The 15,583-nt window shown below is 39.9% G+C and overlaps 1 protein-coding gene across 2 annotated transcripts in view; it reads left to right on the forward strand.

Moving 5' to 3' along the window:
• AP3B1 (adaptor related protein complex 3 subunit beta 1) overlaps window positions 1–15,583 on the forward strand; it is a 157,361-nt gene that overhangs the window by 130,314 nt on the left and 11,464 nt on the right. For both annotated transcript variants that reach the window (XM_072137879.1, XM_072137869.1), the window contains exon 25: window positions 6,495–6,592. In XM_072137879.1, the coding sequence (XP_071993980.1) occupies window positions 6,495–6,592 (98 nt within the window). The remainder of the gene's footprint in view (window positions 1–6,494; window positions 6,593–15,583) is intronic.

Genomic DNA, 15,583 nt, shown 5'->3' on the forward strand with positions numbered 1-15,583 from the left:
TAGGGGACCGTCTGTAATAAACAGTAGTTGTAATGTCAGGATCAACATTGGTCCGTCAGTCTCCATCTTTGGGTGCACCAACCCCTCAACAAAAAATATGGAGGTAAAAGAATCCAAATTTAGCATAGCCTTGGGAGAAGGACATTATCATCTTTAAATGTTATATATCAATGAGGTCTCCCCGCTTTGGTAAAACAGCCCCCCCCCTCTCCTGTGGTTGACAACACCTTTAGTAATTCTTCATTTATTTTATATTTGGGGTATTAGGTTGGTGAAATGAGTCTTGTTCCAGATTTCCAAATGTATAGCATACTGTGTAAAGGTGTCTGGATTTTGGGATATGTAAGACCTACACAACTTTGAAACTTTAAATGGCTTTTAGATGCACAATATTGTGTACCGGCAGACTAACATGTAAAAGTTAATGCGATACTTAGTAAAATCACACACGATAAGCATAATAGCTGACTCCGAATCATGATGATTTATATGTGGGTTAGTCTTCGTGAAATTAGAAAGTGAACACACAATACACCATTGTTCTGTGCGCTCAGAGAGTCACTGCTGTAACTACAACTCACATGTTGAGGATTTGCGTTCTCTCACAATTATTTCTATACTTTCTTCAAGAACCACAGAACATAAAAGCATCAATCGTCATAATCATCTTCTTTGGGTTGCTCCAGTACAAGCAGTTTGTCTTGCATCAGATGTAATTGATCCTGAAGCGGTGTAATCACAATTATTCACATTCTTAATTGGCCTGCCCAAAATCAGAAAATGGAAACCGATCGGCACTGTGCGGATCAATAGCTTTATAGCAGAGCCTCTGGGGGCAGGGAGATAGTGGTAATGGGCAGATCAATTGACTTTAGATGCCAATCACCGGCTATGTGTTTTGCATAACAAGTGCTGGATACCTGTGCGGTATGAAAAAAAGATCAATTTCTGTGGGTGATATGAGCTGTAGTTAGAAAATGTGTTTTTTTGTGGGGTTGTTTTTTTTTGTTTTTTTTAATTCTCGTAAATTGAAAAAAATGGGTAGTGGGAAAGCGATTTGTATTTCAGGATTATGAGTTCTTAGAAGTGAATTTTTACAGTAATAAGAATATTGGAAAATCTAGGAGTAGTTTTGAAAGCACAAAAAGAGACAGTGATGAATAATTGATTTTTGAGGATGCTTCCAGCTAGGTTCAGTTTTTTAGGACACCAATTCATAGTAATTATATATCTATATCATTATTAGTGCTTTGTTTCCATTCCTACTGTAATCAAATTTATTTTTGATATTATTATAACACGATTACTAGCACACAGAATTTTCGTTCTTTTTTTGTTTTCAATGATTTTTTTTATTTCCTTTTTTAATGTTTATTTATTTCTTTAGAAAAAAATTGACAATGTGCCTACTGTGAATTCAATTGGAGGCAAAAAATGCAAAAATGCTTCATCCCCCACCCCGGCAAGTGTCCCATGGCATTAAAACTGTGGGCTAAGACTAATTTTACATCGGAGTTAACATTGTTTGCCCAGTCGTGATAATCCCCACCGTCACACAATGTGCCCAATAGACTAAGGATCCAGAATGTGGCATCCCCAGCCAATTGATGTAAAGGTGGCTGGAGGGGGTCGCCTTTCTTGGCCATACACTAGGAATTATGACTTTTTCATGGCTTGTAAATCAAGTTTACTTTATAAATTTTCAGTATAAATCTCAATTATTTATCCTAAAATAGTGCTGCAGCCCATGTTTATTTTTCTTTATAAATAATGGAACTGAGGCTTATCTACGTGCAAAAAGTGAAAAAAGTAGAGATCGCTACGACCCTCCTTGGCTTTCCACTGTGGTTAGAAGAGGCCATTATCGGACCATATTTGGAGACGGACAACTGTCCCAAAAATCAGTCCCTAAAATGCTGTGTGAACACGCCGTATGTTAGGATGTTGTTGTACATTTGTCTTGGTGTCTTCTATTTACCATAATTAATATCATTCGCCTATACACATCAATAATGCAGCCACTACTTCTTGTCTCCATCTTATCATTCTCTCATCAATAACCTCTTACAAATATTCTCTTTAAATACCACACACATTAATCAATTGATTTTCTATTACCAGTAATTATATTTCTCTTATTGTAATGACACTCATAGGAATATCCAGAATCAATACTGACCATAATCTTGGCATTCACCCATTTATTTCTGTGCTACCATCCTACACGTGTGTTGTTACTATGTATTAGTGATCGATCATTTGTGTGTAGACACCTATTGGATTTAAAACAAAACCCATATCCGTCAAGTTTCTAATATTAAAGAAATGGAAATAAATTTTTTTTTTTTTTTTTGGCATTATAATTTTGCTAATTCACGTTTTTGTCTCCAGCACATTTTGTTTAACCAATGACCAATAATTACAGTGCCTACAAGTAGTATTCAACCCCCTGCAGATTTAGCAGGTTTGATAAGAAGCAAATAAGTTAGAGCCTTCAAACAAGAGCAGGATTTATTAACAGATGCATAAATCTTACAAACCAAAAAGTTATGTTGCTTAGTTATATTTAAATAAATTTTAAACATAAAAGTGTGGGTCAATTATTATTCAACCCCTAGGTTTAATATTTTGTGGAATAAGCCTTGTTTGCAATTACAGCTAATAATCATCTTTTATAAGACCTGATCAGGCCGGCACAGGTCTCTGGAGTTATCTTGTCCCACTCCTCCATGCAGATCTTCTCCAAGTTATCTAGGTTCTTTGGGTGTCTCATGTGGACTTTAATCTTGAGCTCCTTCCACAAGTTTTCAATTTGGGTTAAGGTCAGGAGACTGACCACTGCAACACCTTGATTTTTTCCCTCTTGAACCATGCCTTGGTTTTCTTGGCTGTGTGCTTTGGGTCATTGTCTTGTTGGAAGATGAAATGACGACGCATCTTAAGATCCTTGATGGAGGAGCGGAGGTTCTTGGCCAAAATCTCCAAGAAGGCCGTGCTATCCATCTTCCCATGGATGCGGACCAGATGGCCAGGCCCCTTGGCTGAGAAGCAGCCCCACAGCATGATGCTGCCACCACCATGCTTGACTGTAGGGATGGTATTCTTGGGGTCGTATGCAGTGCCATCCAGTCTCCAAACGTCATGTGTGTGGTTGGCACCAAAGATCTCGATCTTGGTCTCATCAGACCAGAGAACCTTGAACCAGTCTATCTCAGAGTCCTCCAAGTGATCATGAGCAAACTGTATACGAGCCTTGACATGACACTTTGAAAGTAAAGGTACCTTACGTGCTCGTCTGGAACGGAGACCATTGCCGGGAGTACGTTACTTATGGTATTGACTGAAACCAATGTCCCCACTGTCATGAGATCTTCCCGGAGCTCCTTCCTTGTTGTCCTTGGGTTAGCCTTGATTCTTCGGACAAGCCTGGCCTCGGCATGGGAGGAAACTTTCAAAGGCTGTCCAGGCCGTGGAAGGCTAACAGTAGTTCCATAAGCCTTCCACTTCCGGATGATGCTCCCAACAGTGGAGACAGGTAGGCCCAACTCCTTGGAAAGGGTTTTGTACCCCTTGCCAGCCTTGTGACCCTTCACGATCTTGTCTCTAATGGCCTTGGAATGCTCCTTTGTCTTTCCCATGTTGACCATGTATGAGGCTGTTCACAAGTTTGGGGAGGGTCTTAAATAGTCAGAAAAAGCTGGAAAAACAGATAATTAATCCAAACATGTGAAGCTCATTGTTCTTTGTGCCTGAACTACTTCTTAATACTTTAGGAGAACCAAACATAATTCTGGTGGTTTGAGGGGTTGAATAATAATTGACCCACACTTTTATGTTTAAAATGTATTAAAATTTAACTGAACAACATAACTTTTTGGTTTGTAAGATTTGTGCATCTGTTAATAAATCCTGCTCTTGTTTGAAGTTTGAAGGCTGTAACTTATTTGCTTCTTATCAAACCTGCTAAATCTGCAGGGGGTTGAATACTACTTGTAGGCACTGTATATAAGTCACCTTCAACAACTTACGGTATGTCACTAACCACATAGTCAGCAGCTCTAACAATTATCTACTGTGCTTCCGAATACTGGGACACCCACCGATCCATGAACAAGACCCCCGGCAGAGAGCAGGGGATCACATTAGGGCAGTGATGGCAAACCATTTAGACACCGAGTGCCCAAACTACATCCAAAACCCACATATTTTTCGCAAAGTGTCGATGCGACAATATAAACAGTAACTTATTACTCCCTGCTCTGTCACATGTTTAAATTGTGTAGGCACATGAGGACACCAATACAGTAGAAAGAAGGAGAAAAAGCTTTGGTAATCATTGTAGCTTCTTTCTAGGGTCCTGGGCTGCCTGGGACTGCAAGAGGCCTTGAGTCCTGTCTGGCGGAGTCTGCAGTGGGGTGATGGCACAGGTGCCCATAGAGAGGGCTCTGAGTGCCACCTCTGGCACTAGTGCCATAGGTTCGCCACCACTGCATTAGGGGATCGGAGATAACTTGAATACTTGGCATTAGGTAAAGCTATGGCACAAAGTGATTAAACTTCACTTTTAATATTAGTTTAAAACTCTTATATAATTACCTCTTAGGGTAATATAATCTTGCGCATAATATCACAAAGAACATTGCACAGTAATTGTTGTGCGGCTGCCGAGCCCCAAAGTGAATGTAGAGCGAATGAAAAAGGAAAAGTATTACCTCAATAGTCCACGATGAGATTACATGTAAGAGGTCCCTGTAGTTGAGTCCCCTTGGCAGCAGCCCCTACCAGATCCTGTGTTGATATACGTGCCCTGATGCGTTTCGTCCATAGATGACTCTTCAGAGGGCATAGATACAGTGTTCCTCTGCCCATGTTAAATAACTAATGAGGAAAATGCTCAAGTACAAATAGTGCAGCGACATTCCCGCTCAGTGGGGCAGAAAGATGGCAATCTTTGCTTGTGTTTTATTTTTGGATGCTCTGGGTTATTTTTAGTGTAGTCTTTAGAAACAACCTATTGTAAAGTATGGATAAAAGTATAAAACATGTTGCCTCATTAGATATTTGACGGGGGAAAAAAACGATATACATATAAATGGAAATGGATGATAAAATAGGGGAACATGAAAGAAAGTTGTGAGGACCACTTGATGACTATATAAGCATATAACTTAGATGTCAGATGCTACACACACACACCTCTATGGCCAATTGTGCAAGTGTTCTCAATATGACAAAACCATTGCCACATACCTGGCCGCAGATAATGTCCCAATGAGAACAGCAGAGAGTTGGGACATCCTCATAGACAACTGACTAGTGTGACCTTTTGAAACTGGTGAAGCCAAAGTTCACATTGTATACATGCCCACTCACTCTCCAAGTGGGGATAATAGGGAATATGTCATTCTTCAATAGAAAAAAGTATGGCAATCAGGTTTTTTTGCTCTCGTCACCTATGTCAGATAAGTCAAGGTCCAACCCTTGCTAAACCAATAAAACCATCTGTAGATTTTGAAGTTCTTACTACAAGATGTTGTCTGCTACCTCTCGGCATATAGTTAGATTATTAAAAAAAAAAAAATACTTCTATTTACTTATTCCAAGCTATGTAAAATTATAAAAACCTTATCACAAAAAAAAGACCCTAAAATAAACACTTGGCTACTGTGTCAATATACATTGAAGGAAAAATACTATCAGGATCAAACCAAGCGCACTTACATGTCGGTGTGTGCCCCCTCTCGCAGGATCCACTCTACTTTTAGATTGTTAAACAAAACAAGGGTTTTTAAAAAAAAAAAAAAAAAGGCTTTAAAGGGATTATCCAGGTTTTAAAAATTACTGAGGGCAGTGCTGGGGCGGGCAATTTAAACATAATAAACATGTACTCACCTCGTCCGGCGCTGCCGATGTCCCGCGCCGCGGCCGGTCTTCTCTGTGCGCCGACACCATCTCCCAGTGCTTACAACGCTGAGAGATAGGGACGGATGGGAGGAGCCGGCCACATCGCGGAAGCTCCCTGTGCGTGGCTTCCGTGCCCCTGTAAACAAACAGGGGCACAGATCGAAGGGACCCCGGCGCGGGACATCGGCGGCACCGGAGGAGGTAAGTGGATGTTTTTGTTTTTTTTTTTTAATAGCCCTCCCCAGTCTAGCCCTCACTAGTTTTTAAAACCCGGATAACCCCTTTAAAACTTATGCTAAAAATTTTGTGAAAACAAGGGCTTAAGGAGCTAAATGAAGAGCAGATCCTGCCAGATGGTGCACACACCAGAATGTAAGTGTACTTTGTTTACAATACGTGATCCTGGTGGTAGATTTCCTTTAAAACCATTACATGCATACAACAAGCAAGTAACTAGGTGCAGATTAGTCTATAAAGTCACATTAAATAGTATTGAATAATAACATGACGTGAATTGAAGAATTGGATTTGTAATATTTTGTTTTATATGAATAGTTCTACATTATTTGTTGTTTTTTTTTCTTTTAAAGCACTAAAAATGACAAGTTTTCTGTTGGGATACAACCAACACCTGGAGAACTTCTCTTACCAGTAACCATGTCAGAAACCGACTTCAAGAAAGAGCAGGGTAAGTAGAGATAAGTTGTCCTTATGTGATAGAGTCCTTTACGATGGTAGATGGATGATGTAGTTGGTTCATTTTTGAAAGTGACAGTCGGTGGAAGGCTGATATTAGAGTCTGTGAAGATGGACCTTACTACAGATGTGTGGTGAATAGAAGTAGTGGACTTCAATATTGGGTTAGCCCTGTAATAGCAAAATGGGTTACAGGGTCCTATTTTCTGGCCATCAAGATTTAAGTGGTCGTAAAAGCAACTTGGGACTCGCACTTTGGTGTCAGGTCAAGGAGCCGCCATTGTTGACTAGCAAAACATGGGACATCAATCTTCGGTCATTGCTCCTATGAATGATATGAAATGTATTTTGTAGAATTGTAAAATCGCTCCCTTGGGATTTGTTATATCAGGTCTTCTTCAGAGATTGCACATTGACTTGGTCTTTCTTCCCTCATGTGTCTGGTCTAAATGGGTGAATGTTGTCTTCCTAAACACTACTGTGCTTCATTGTCGAAGAAATCTCCCACCCGATTAGGATTTTTCTGTATGTGGACGCTAGAACTGTTATCTTGTGTTACTGATGCCCATTGTCATCTCTCTTGATATTTTTTACTTTCTGCTGGCTAAAGCCTTCATTGCTGCTTAACTGCTGCTCTGTCCATAAAGGTGAGTAATGTGTTTTCTTCTTCCTGAGAGAATAGTTTCTGACTGCCATGGAGTATAGTTTGCTCCTATCTTTCTGCTTGCTTTCTTCTGACTGCCGTGTATAGGCGACCATACACAATAGGTAACATTGACCAAACCTGTTGATTTCATTAGCACTGGATGAGCAGCATGGGGCTGCCCCAAATGTCCCCCAACAGCAGCTGAACTTTTCTCTCTGTCTATTGGGACCACATAAAGTCAAGAGCACCAACTAGTATCTAAGGTGTATGGTCACTGTAAAGCCTCATGTGCACAGGGGTGATCCCCTATTTCCAGCCCATTGCCTAAGCACCACTTACCTTACCCGTGTCTATAGGAAATGACCAGCCATGCTCCAAATTGGGTCAGATTTAGGGCCTGCTCTATTATTCGTAGCATAATTTTGCACAATAGAAGTCAATGTTGGCTCTGAATTAGCTGCATTTTTTTGCGGCTAGCTCTCGGGCCCCAATTACGGTTGTGTACATGAAGCCTAATACATAGAAAACAAAATATAGCTATTCAGCTCACCTTCTTTTATTCCTCAAGATGTTGATATATGTAAAAATAAAAGGAAAGTGCTGATATGGTGCAGTACTGTACAGTGGCGTAACTAGAAGATGATGGGCCCCAGTGCAAAGTCTGTGCCAGGCCCCCGACTATAATGTATTGTTTATAGTACTAGTGTTTTCATATGGTAAAGTGAGACCTTATGGGCCCCCAAAGCCTCTTGGGTCCGGGTGCAACCGCACCCTCTGCACCCCCTCAAGTTACGCCCCTGGTACTGTATAGTAAGGATATAAATGTGCACTCGCCTTTTGGGTTGTGTGAGAGCCACAACCACTTATAATACTTATGGGTATAGCCTTTATCCACGGGGCAGCCTCAGATTACCGCATTCCACAAATGTATGGTATAGTGTTAGTATACAGGTATATCAGACCACTAGTGACTGATTTTTTGGGTCTCGAAACACGTCTCAGCTTGCATACACGACATTGGCATGTTTTAGACAGTTCTTTTTTTTAATATTATAAGTGTTTATTTTATAAATAAAAGCCTGAAGTTTTTTCCATACATCAGAGCTCCGACTCGGGATTTTTTCGGAGCTATATATCAGCCGTCTTCTTAGATATAATTCCTCAAGATGTCATTGCATGGAAAGATCTGAGTCAGGATCAGTAATATTCATGGAGAACAAGTGGAGGAATTCAAGCAATTAGCCAAATCCATAGGATTTTGAAAAAAAAAATGTGAAACTGATGCGTTTCCAATCTTAACAGCTTTTTAGTTGTAGTCTGATTTCCACAGCTCTTCATCTAGCAAAAAAAAAAAGTATTTAAAATGAAAGCTGCAATTTCAATCCTATATAATACTATATGCACTGGTACTTTCAGCTAAGACACCGCAGGTATCAGACCTAAATTGCTAAAATAGTTGTATAGAGTAATATGGTGAGTGTTCTATTACCAGCTATACCTGCAATATATGTATATTTTTTTTTAACAAAATGAATGTAGACATCTGCACTTTCCCTATTTGTCACACCTGTGGTTTATATTATACATAGACCATGTACCGAGACTAGAATAAAAATTTGACGTTTGTTTTGATAACAAAGCAATATGACGGGAAAGATGCCACGTACAGGCAGTTTGTTCTTAAGTAGAATTTGTATGTAAGTCGGGACTATATACTTTATAATTGTAACTCCAGCCAAAATTTTTTTGGTCTCTGTGACAATTAGATTTTAAAAATGTTGGGTCGTCATAAGAACCAGGATTAACAATAAAGCTTCGTTGCAGACGTCTTTGATAACTGATATACCGTAGCTGTTTATTTTTAGTCTAAGGTTAAAGTACAGTAAATTCGCAACTTCCAGAGGGCCGTTTGTAACTAGGGGTCGCCTGTAAGGCGGGTGTTTTTAAGTAGGAGACCGCCTGTAATAGTAATACAGAAGTAAAGACCCATTCTGTGTATAAGATCTGAATTTATTTAGGGACAAGTTCAAGGGAGCCCTGCAAATAATAAAGAATTATAATAATTCCTTTATTTATATAGTGCACACCGATTACGCACCGCTGCACAGAGCTTTCCAAATCGGTCAAGAAATTGAACATACTCTAATCTGGTTTCATCGTCATGCAGGTCCTTGGCATTGATGGCTCTGGTTGGACCATGGCTCCACCTGTGATCCTTGACACTTCCAGGCGAGCCACCCGTATCTATTACCAGAAAGTCCCCCACAGTGCTGGAACAGAGAGCCGGAGTAGGGTCGATACACCTAGGCCCATTCTTCTCTTTTAATTCTTCAGGGTACTATTATGAGACAGTAATAGGGGGACATTCAATGTTTACTTTCAGTGGCTAAAAATCCATCCTAGTAGCGTGTGGATTACATGTGGTGCAGGGTGTAGGGGTAAGTCGAGCATTTATTTGAGAGTATCAGAATTGTGCTGTAATGTTACTCATCTTTTGCGTTAAATGAATGGTCAGGAAGAACAAAACCTCTTTCATCCTATGGAATTGCCCAATGAATCTCATTCCACGATCCCTCTTATTCCACGATCAAGCATAGCTGGGGACCTGGGACTTGAACATCTGCAAAGAGTTTGTATGTTCTCTCCTTGTTTGCATGAGTTTCCTCCGGGTCCTCTGGTTTCCTCCCACACTCCAGAACATACTGGTAGGTTGATTAGATTGTGAGCCCCATTGGGGACAGGGACTCATTTGGCGAGCTATGTGCAGCACAGTGGAATCTGTAAGCGCTATATAAATAAAGGCAATATTATTTATTTGGTGGCTCTCATACATATGAAATCATTGTATTCTCTTTCTCTGTGGGAACCATGTTATAATGACTTTATCATCCATGTTCCCCATGTAAGAAATATTTGATTGTTACTTGAAGTTATTTCATTTTTTAAGATAAAATCACAACAGGGTATTAAAAATCCACATCTTAAATTACAATTAAAAATGTTTTTTCACCTAAATTGTTACCTTCCTACGCTTCCAAACGCCCTTTGTGCTCTTCCCTTATAATAATTCTGGCAGTGCTAGCGATTTCTATTCTGCTTTTTTGGAAAGACATCAGATGAAAGTTAGAGGTAAGGTGTTTACTTTGTCTTATTAAGATTTATGAATCTATCTTATAAATCCCTCGCAAGCAAGATGCTAATTCTTTAACTAGTCGGACATTTACTATTTTCTGGCCCCTTAACTACCTCCAGCAATCATATTTGATGCCCCTTAATTAAACTGTGTTTTTTTTTTCCCCCCTTCCCAGGTTCTTTTCCACCTCAGCAATCGAGACAATACATTTGCTTACCATGCTGCTCTCCTAAGTGTTCTTTTGCATGTAAATTAATCTTAATTCAGTTTACACTGTCATGCTGAGTGGTACAAATTGCCTATAACAATAAAACAGCACGAGTTAAAATGGGAGGGGGCTGGGCAGGCGGACTGAATGTGTGCCTTGTCTGATAGGATGTTAGTTTTCTTTATGCCAATACATTAGCTGGCAATAATGAATCTCCTCTTCTGAAAAGCATGGTATAGTTGATTTTTTAATTTTCCTTTGGTGGAGCAGTACCTGGTCTTTCATAGGAGAAGTTAGACAAAGCATTAATGGCGGGAGTGTTAAGGTTAAATATGAAGCGATGCATCCACTTGTATGAATGCTATCCATCTTTCCATTTGCCGGAGTTCGGGATACAAAAAAAAAAAACCCTTGTGGCTTTGTACGAAATTTCCTTTAATTACAGGCTGCAGGAAACGGGCTTTTAACATAAACATAGTTGCATTCATTTAGCGAGCATTTGCTCTTCAATATAGCTTAATGGAGAAGGTTTAAGTCCTAAATGAGTGTACACTTGTGCCGGCAGTGTCAGGTCACCCTGTGCTCTCCGCTTAAAAGCAACTCTATACCGCCAGAGTTTTCTTTCTCCGTCCTTCCTGGCTTAATAGTGCAGTTAAACAGCCCTAAACACAATGTAATATTTCATCGTTTTATGGCCCCTGCGCTTGCTACATCTTCAAGTGTCTTTTGCAGGCAATTCTTGCCTGAAATGCACCTTACAATCTCTTAGTCCCAATATTGTTAGTTAATTTTTAGTTTTTGTTGTTGCTGTGTCCAATTCGGAACGCAGATTAAAATTTTAAGTTCCCAATGTCCTAAAATAAATATCCTTTATTGATCGTAAATCGCCTTGAGCTTAGAGGCTATGGGTGAGGGCTTGTACACTAGTTTACTAACGTACGAGCCCTGAAATAAATGCAATGCTTTGCTAACCGCTAGTGATTGCAGTTATTATCCCCTTTACATCAGCTCCACGCCAAGGGGGCGCAGAAGGATCCGCAGGCAGGCTGAGCGGTCGCTAGTCAATAGCACAAATCTACGGCGCTCAGGGCCTGGTGTAGATTTGGATGCTGCACAGCCAGCCGATTCACCAGCAGACCGTAGCCTCTTGATGTATCCGGTGACGTTGGAGGGACGAGACCCGTCCTCATATGTGTTCCCGCATCTAGTACCTATTCTTTCGATAAAGAATTATTTGAATTTTTCTCTTTAGTAATTAGGATTCCTTTAAGATTCATCTGAAGTTTCATTTAAAGGGAACCTGTCAGGGCGGTATGGGACACTAAACCACCCACAGGTCCAAATAGATGCTGGTTTAGTGTCCCAAAACACCCCTTGCATGATTTTTTAAGTGTGCACCAAAAAAAAACCCCAAACAGTATACTCGCCTCCTACCCTCCAACCTCATTCCTTGGAGCCCGGCTTTACTGTGCAAGCGCCCTAACAGGCCTGAAGGGGGAAACTTTTATAGCTTTTGCTAAAATAAAAAGTTATAGGTAAATATTAACTATTCTTGTTTTGTTCAAATCATTAACGGAGCAGAAAAGGAGTAAGTGATACAAATAGCCTTAAGCCCAATAATCATCGGAGACCAAAAGTGCATATGATTATTACTAACTCATCTTATTATAGTGAAAGCTCTTGAGGGGAAAAAAGACGGGTGTATTGGACAGTGTATTATCAGGGTATTGTTTCCTAGATGCTTTGGTAACATAATATATAATGACTCAATAAGGCAGCAGACAGCAGAACTACTAAGTACCTATAGATCTTGTAATACAGAATTAGACTGAGAAAATCCTATAGCTAGGACCAGTCAACAATATTTGCATCTGTTACAGTATTTTTGGGATATTTTGTGTTTTTGACCCATTTTGCACCTAGCAAACAGTCTATTACAAGATCCATCACGACTTCCATTGTGGAAAAAAAAAAGTCTCTATTATCATCAATAATAATTATTGGATTCATCCTAATATGGGAGCACACACCAGGGACCGTTTTATAGGACGCCATTCAGTTGTACATTGACCATGGATGATCATGAACTATGAAGCCCAGCCCTGGAAAACAATAGAAGTAATTGCTAGAAATATTGGGGGAGATTTATCAGCGCTTGCACACCAGTTAACCGGCTCTGGAACGGGATCACGTCCTATTTCCAAGTGGGAATGTAGGGGTGTGGAGGGGGTTGCACCCGCTGGCAGAGCAGGGGTGTAATTTGTCCCCTTGGGAAATAGAGAGCTTCCTATATATACATATAAGCTCATGTTCCTCTTGTGGTATGTTTACATAGAAGATTCTGGAGAAGAACAGAATCATCTTCAGGATATATGTATATATAGATATATTTTGGTCATACTTTGTGAGAAAATATTGTTCTCCGTACATACAGATTTTCCCACGTGAAAATCCTCAGTGTGATCTAAACTATAGGATTTACACTGTGCGTAATCTCCGACTCACTAGGGCAGAATGATAAAGCCTATTGGATTATATCTGATTTATTGTCACCTCACTGTATAGAAATTCCAGTAACTATATGGATGTGTAAGCTGCTTTAGTTTCCTATTTGAGGAATTTTAAAACTAACTGATTGATGTAACAATTGTTATTTCTATATTACAATATTGATTGATTGTAATAGGAAAACATGTCTATATTTTCAACATACAATGCCTGCATTTTATTAAAATTTAGAGTTGCCAACACAGACCGGAATAGGACCACTTCAAAATTTAGCAGCTTGGGAATTCCTTGGGTTACTGGCTAAGAAATGATTCGCCAGCGTACACCCTAAACACAACGTATGGAGCTGTGTGCCTAAACCACAGTAGTGGGTTATAATATAGGTGGTTTATATATAATCCACTATTATATATAGGATTTACCCAGAAGGACCTTCACTCATAACATTCTTGTGCATCCTGATATCAATACACATGTACGCAAGAGCCCTTTCCGGACCTTTGAAGGTCCTCCACAAGTCCTTGAAACAGGAAGAAGGGACACATCCTCCATTCCCTAAGAAGCCGATTCTAGTACCATATGTACTAATGTATGTAATATTCTTTCTTATTCTTTCAAGCAAACTGTCACAAAGATTAGGTCATCAATATTTTAATCCACACAAAAAAAACCTTTAACACTGGAGATTTACCTCAAGTTTGAAGTCACATGGTGCACAATATGTAAATATTCAATGGCATATAAATTAGATTATAATTTTTTTATGTAACATAAGAGTCATCACCTTCTAGGATATGCTGTGTACAGATACATTGGTGGCAGGGGATACTCCTGCATATAGATGTGTATGTATATTATGTTTATATCTGTTCATTTTTTAAAGTTGCGTATAAAACGTTCATATCCATGTTTTTCTGTACGTAGTCGCACTTATGCGCAGCTTTTATATCAACTGTTTTTATTTATACATTTATTTAGGGCAATAACCGGTTTTTATGGTTTTGTATGTGTTTTAATGGAACATCTTACTTTTTATGCAGAATATAAAAATGCTCAGTTTGGTGTTTCTTACAGTAGTAAATTCTATAGGTTGTTATATTAGATCTTAACTGCTTCTTTACGCTATAAATGGATTGATGGTCCTGGAAAATGCTGCTTTCTGTGTACTTTACCGTAAGGGTGTTTATTACTTTTATTAGAATTTTTAGCATTGCTTATTCCCTCCTCAATTCTTGTATCGACTAGAAGATCTTATCCCTAAAATTAGGATCAGGCAGTTTTCACCAATTACAATCATATAAGTTGTGTCTCTTCCCAAGTACTGAAGCTCTCCCGAGGTCTTCAGGCTTCTGACACAACATTCATGATGTTGTTTTGGATGGCAGACTAAAACCTGCATTGATCTCTGCTCCAAATTGGATATTAGTATATAAATATATATACCGTATTTTCCGGACTATAAGGTGCACAAAAAAACCTAGGATTTCCTTAGAAATCCAAAATGCGCTTTATAGTCCGGTGCGCCCTATGTATGGAGGGCAGCGGACCCTACTTACATAGGTCCCAGCTACCGGAGACTGGAGACAGCAGATCTCCAGCGGGAACTGCAGACCACGCGGCACGGACAACAGGTGCCATAGCGCGAACCAACTTCTGCCGCGTGGTCTGCAGTTCCCGCTGGAGATCTGCTGTCTCCGGTAGCGGGGACCTATGTAAGTAGGGTCCGCTGCCATCCTGCACCTGAAGGGACCCCCTTCCCCGCTCACCTCTACGGTCTCCGCTCTGCCACGCCCCCGGACCTCCGCCACGCCCCCGACCCTGCGCCTTATAGTCCGGTGCGCCTTATGTATGGAATTATTCAATATTTAAGGCGATGACTACTAATGCACCTTATAGTCCGGTGCGCCTAATGGCCCGGAAAATACGGTACTAATAATCACACAGACACAGCCATGGTCTCTAGTATAGGACTGCACGTCACTCCCCTTGGTGTGATATAGGATGCCAGTTCATTAGTTAAAATAATAATAAAACCCTTGGCACTCCATTTAGTGATGCAAAAATATGGAATTTTACTGGTGTATAAAGTATAACAATCCACATTAATGTGACGTTTCGGTCTGAACAGCAGACCTTCTTCAGACATTGATTGCAAGGTGTTGGAAAGAGGAGCGATGCATCCATATTTTTACATCAGAGTGTTTTATTATTTTGTGGTCTCTAAGGTTCACTCTAATTTATTATACACTACTGGGTATTTATCTACCATATTTTTTTTTGGGGGGGGGGGGGGATTCCAAAAATATGTTATCTTAAGAGGGAAGAGACCTCTTTTGTACTCTGCTTGGTTGTGATCGGCTTATCCTAATTTGGTCATGTTTCCAGAAAGGCACATAGAATAGACAAAATATCATGCGATTTATATATACATGAGACTCCAGTCTCTTCATGGTACATAACAATGTGATTCATTGGTTTTCTAACAAGT

The sequence above is a fragment of the Engystomops pustulosus genome, chromosome 1, assembly GCF_040894005.1.
Source record: "Engystomops pustulosus chromosome 1, aEngPut4.maternal, whole genome shotgun sequence".
In the NCBI taxonomy this organism is placed as follows: domain Eukaryota; kingdom Metazoa; phylum Chordata; class Amphibia; order Anura; family Leptodactylidae; genus Engystomops; species Engystomops pustulosus.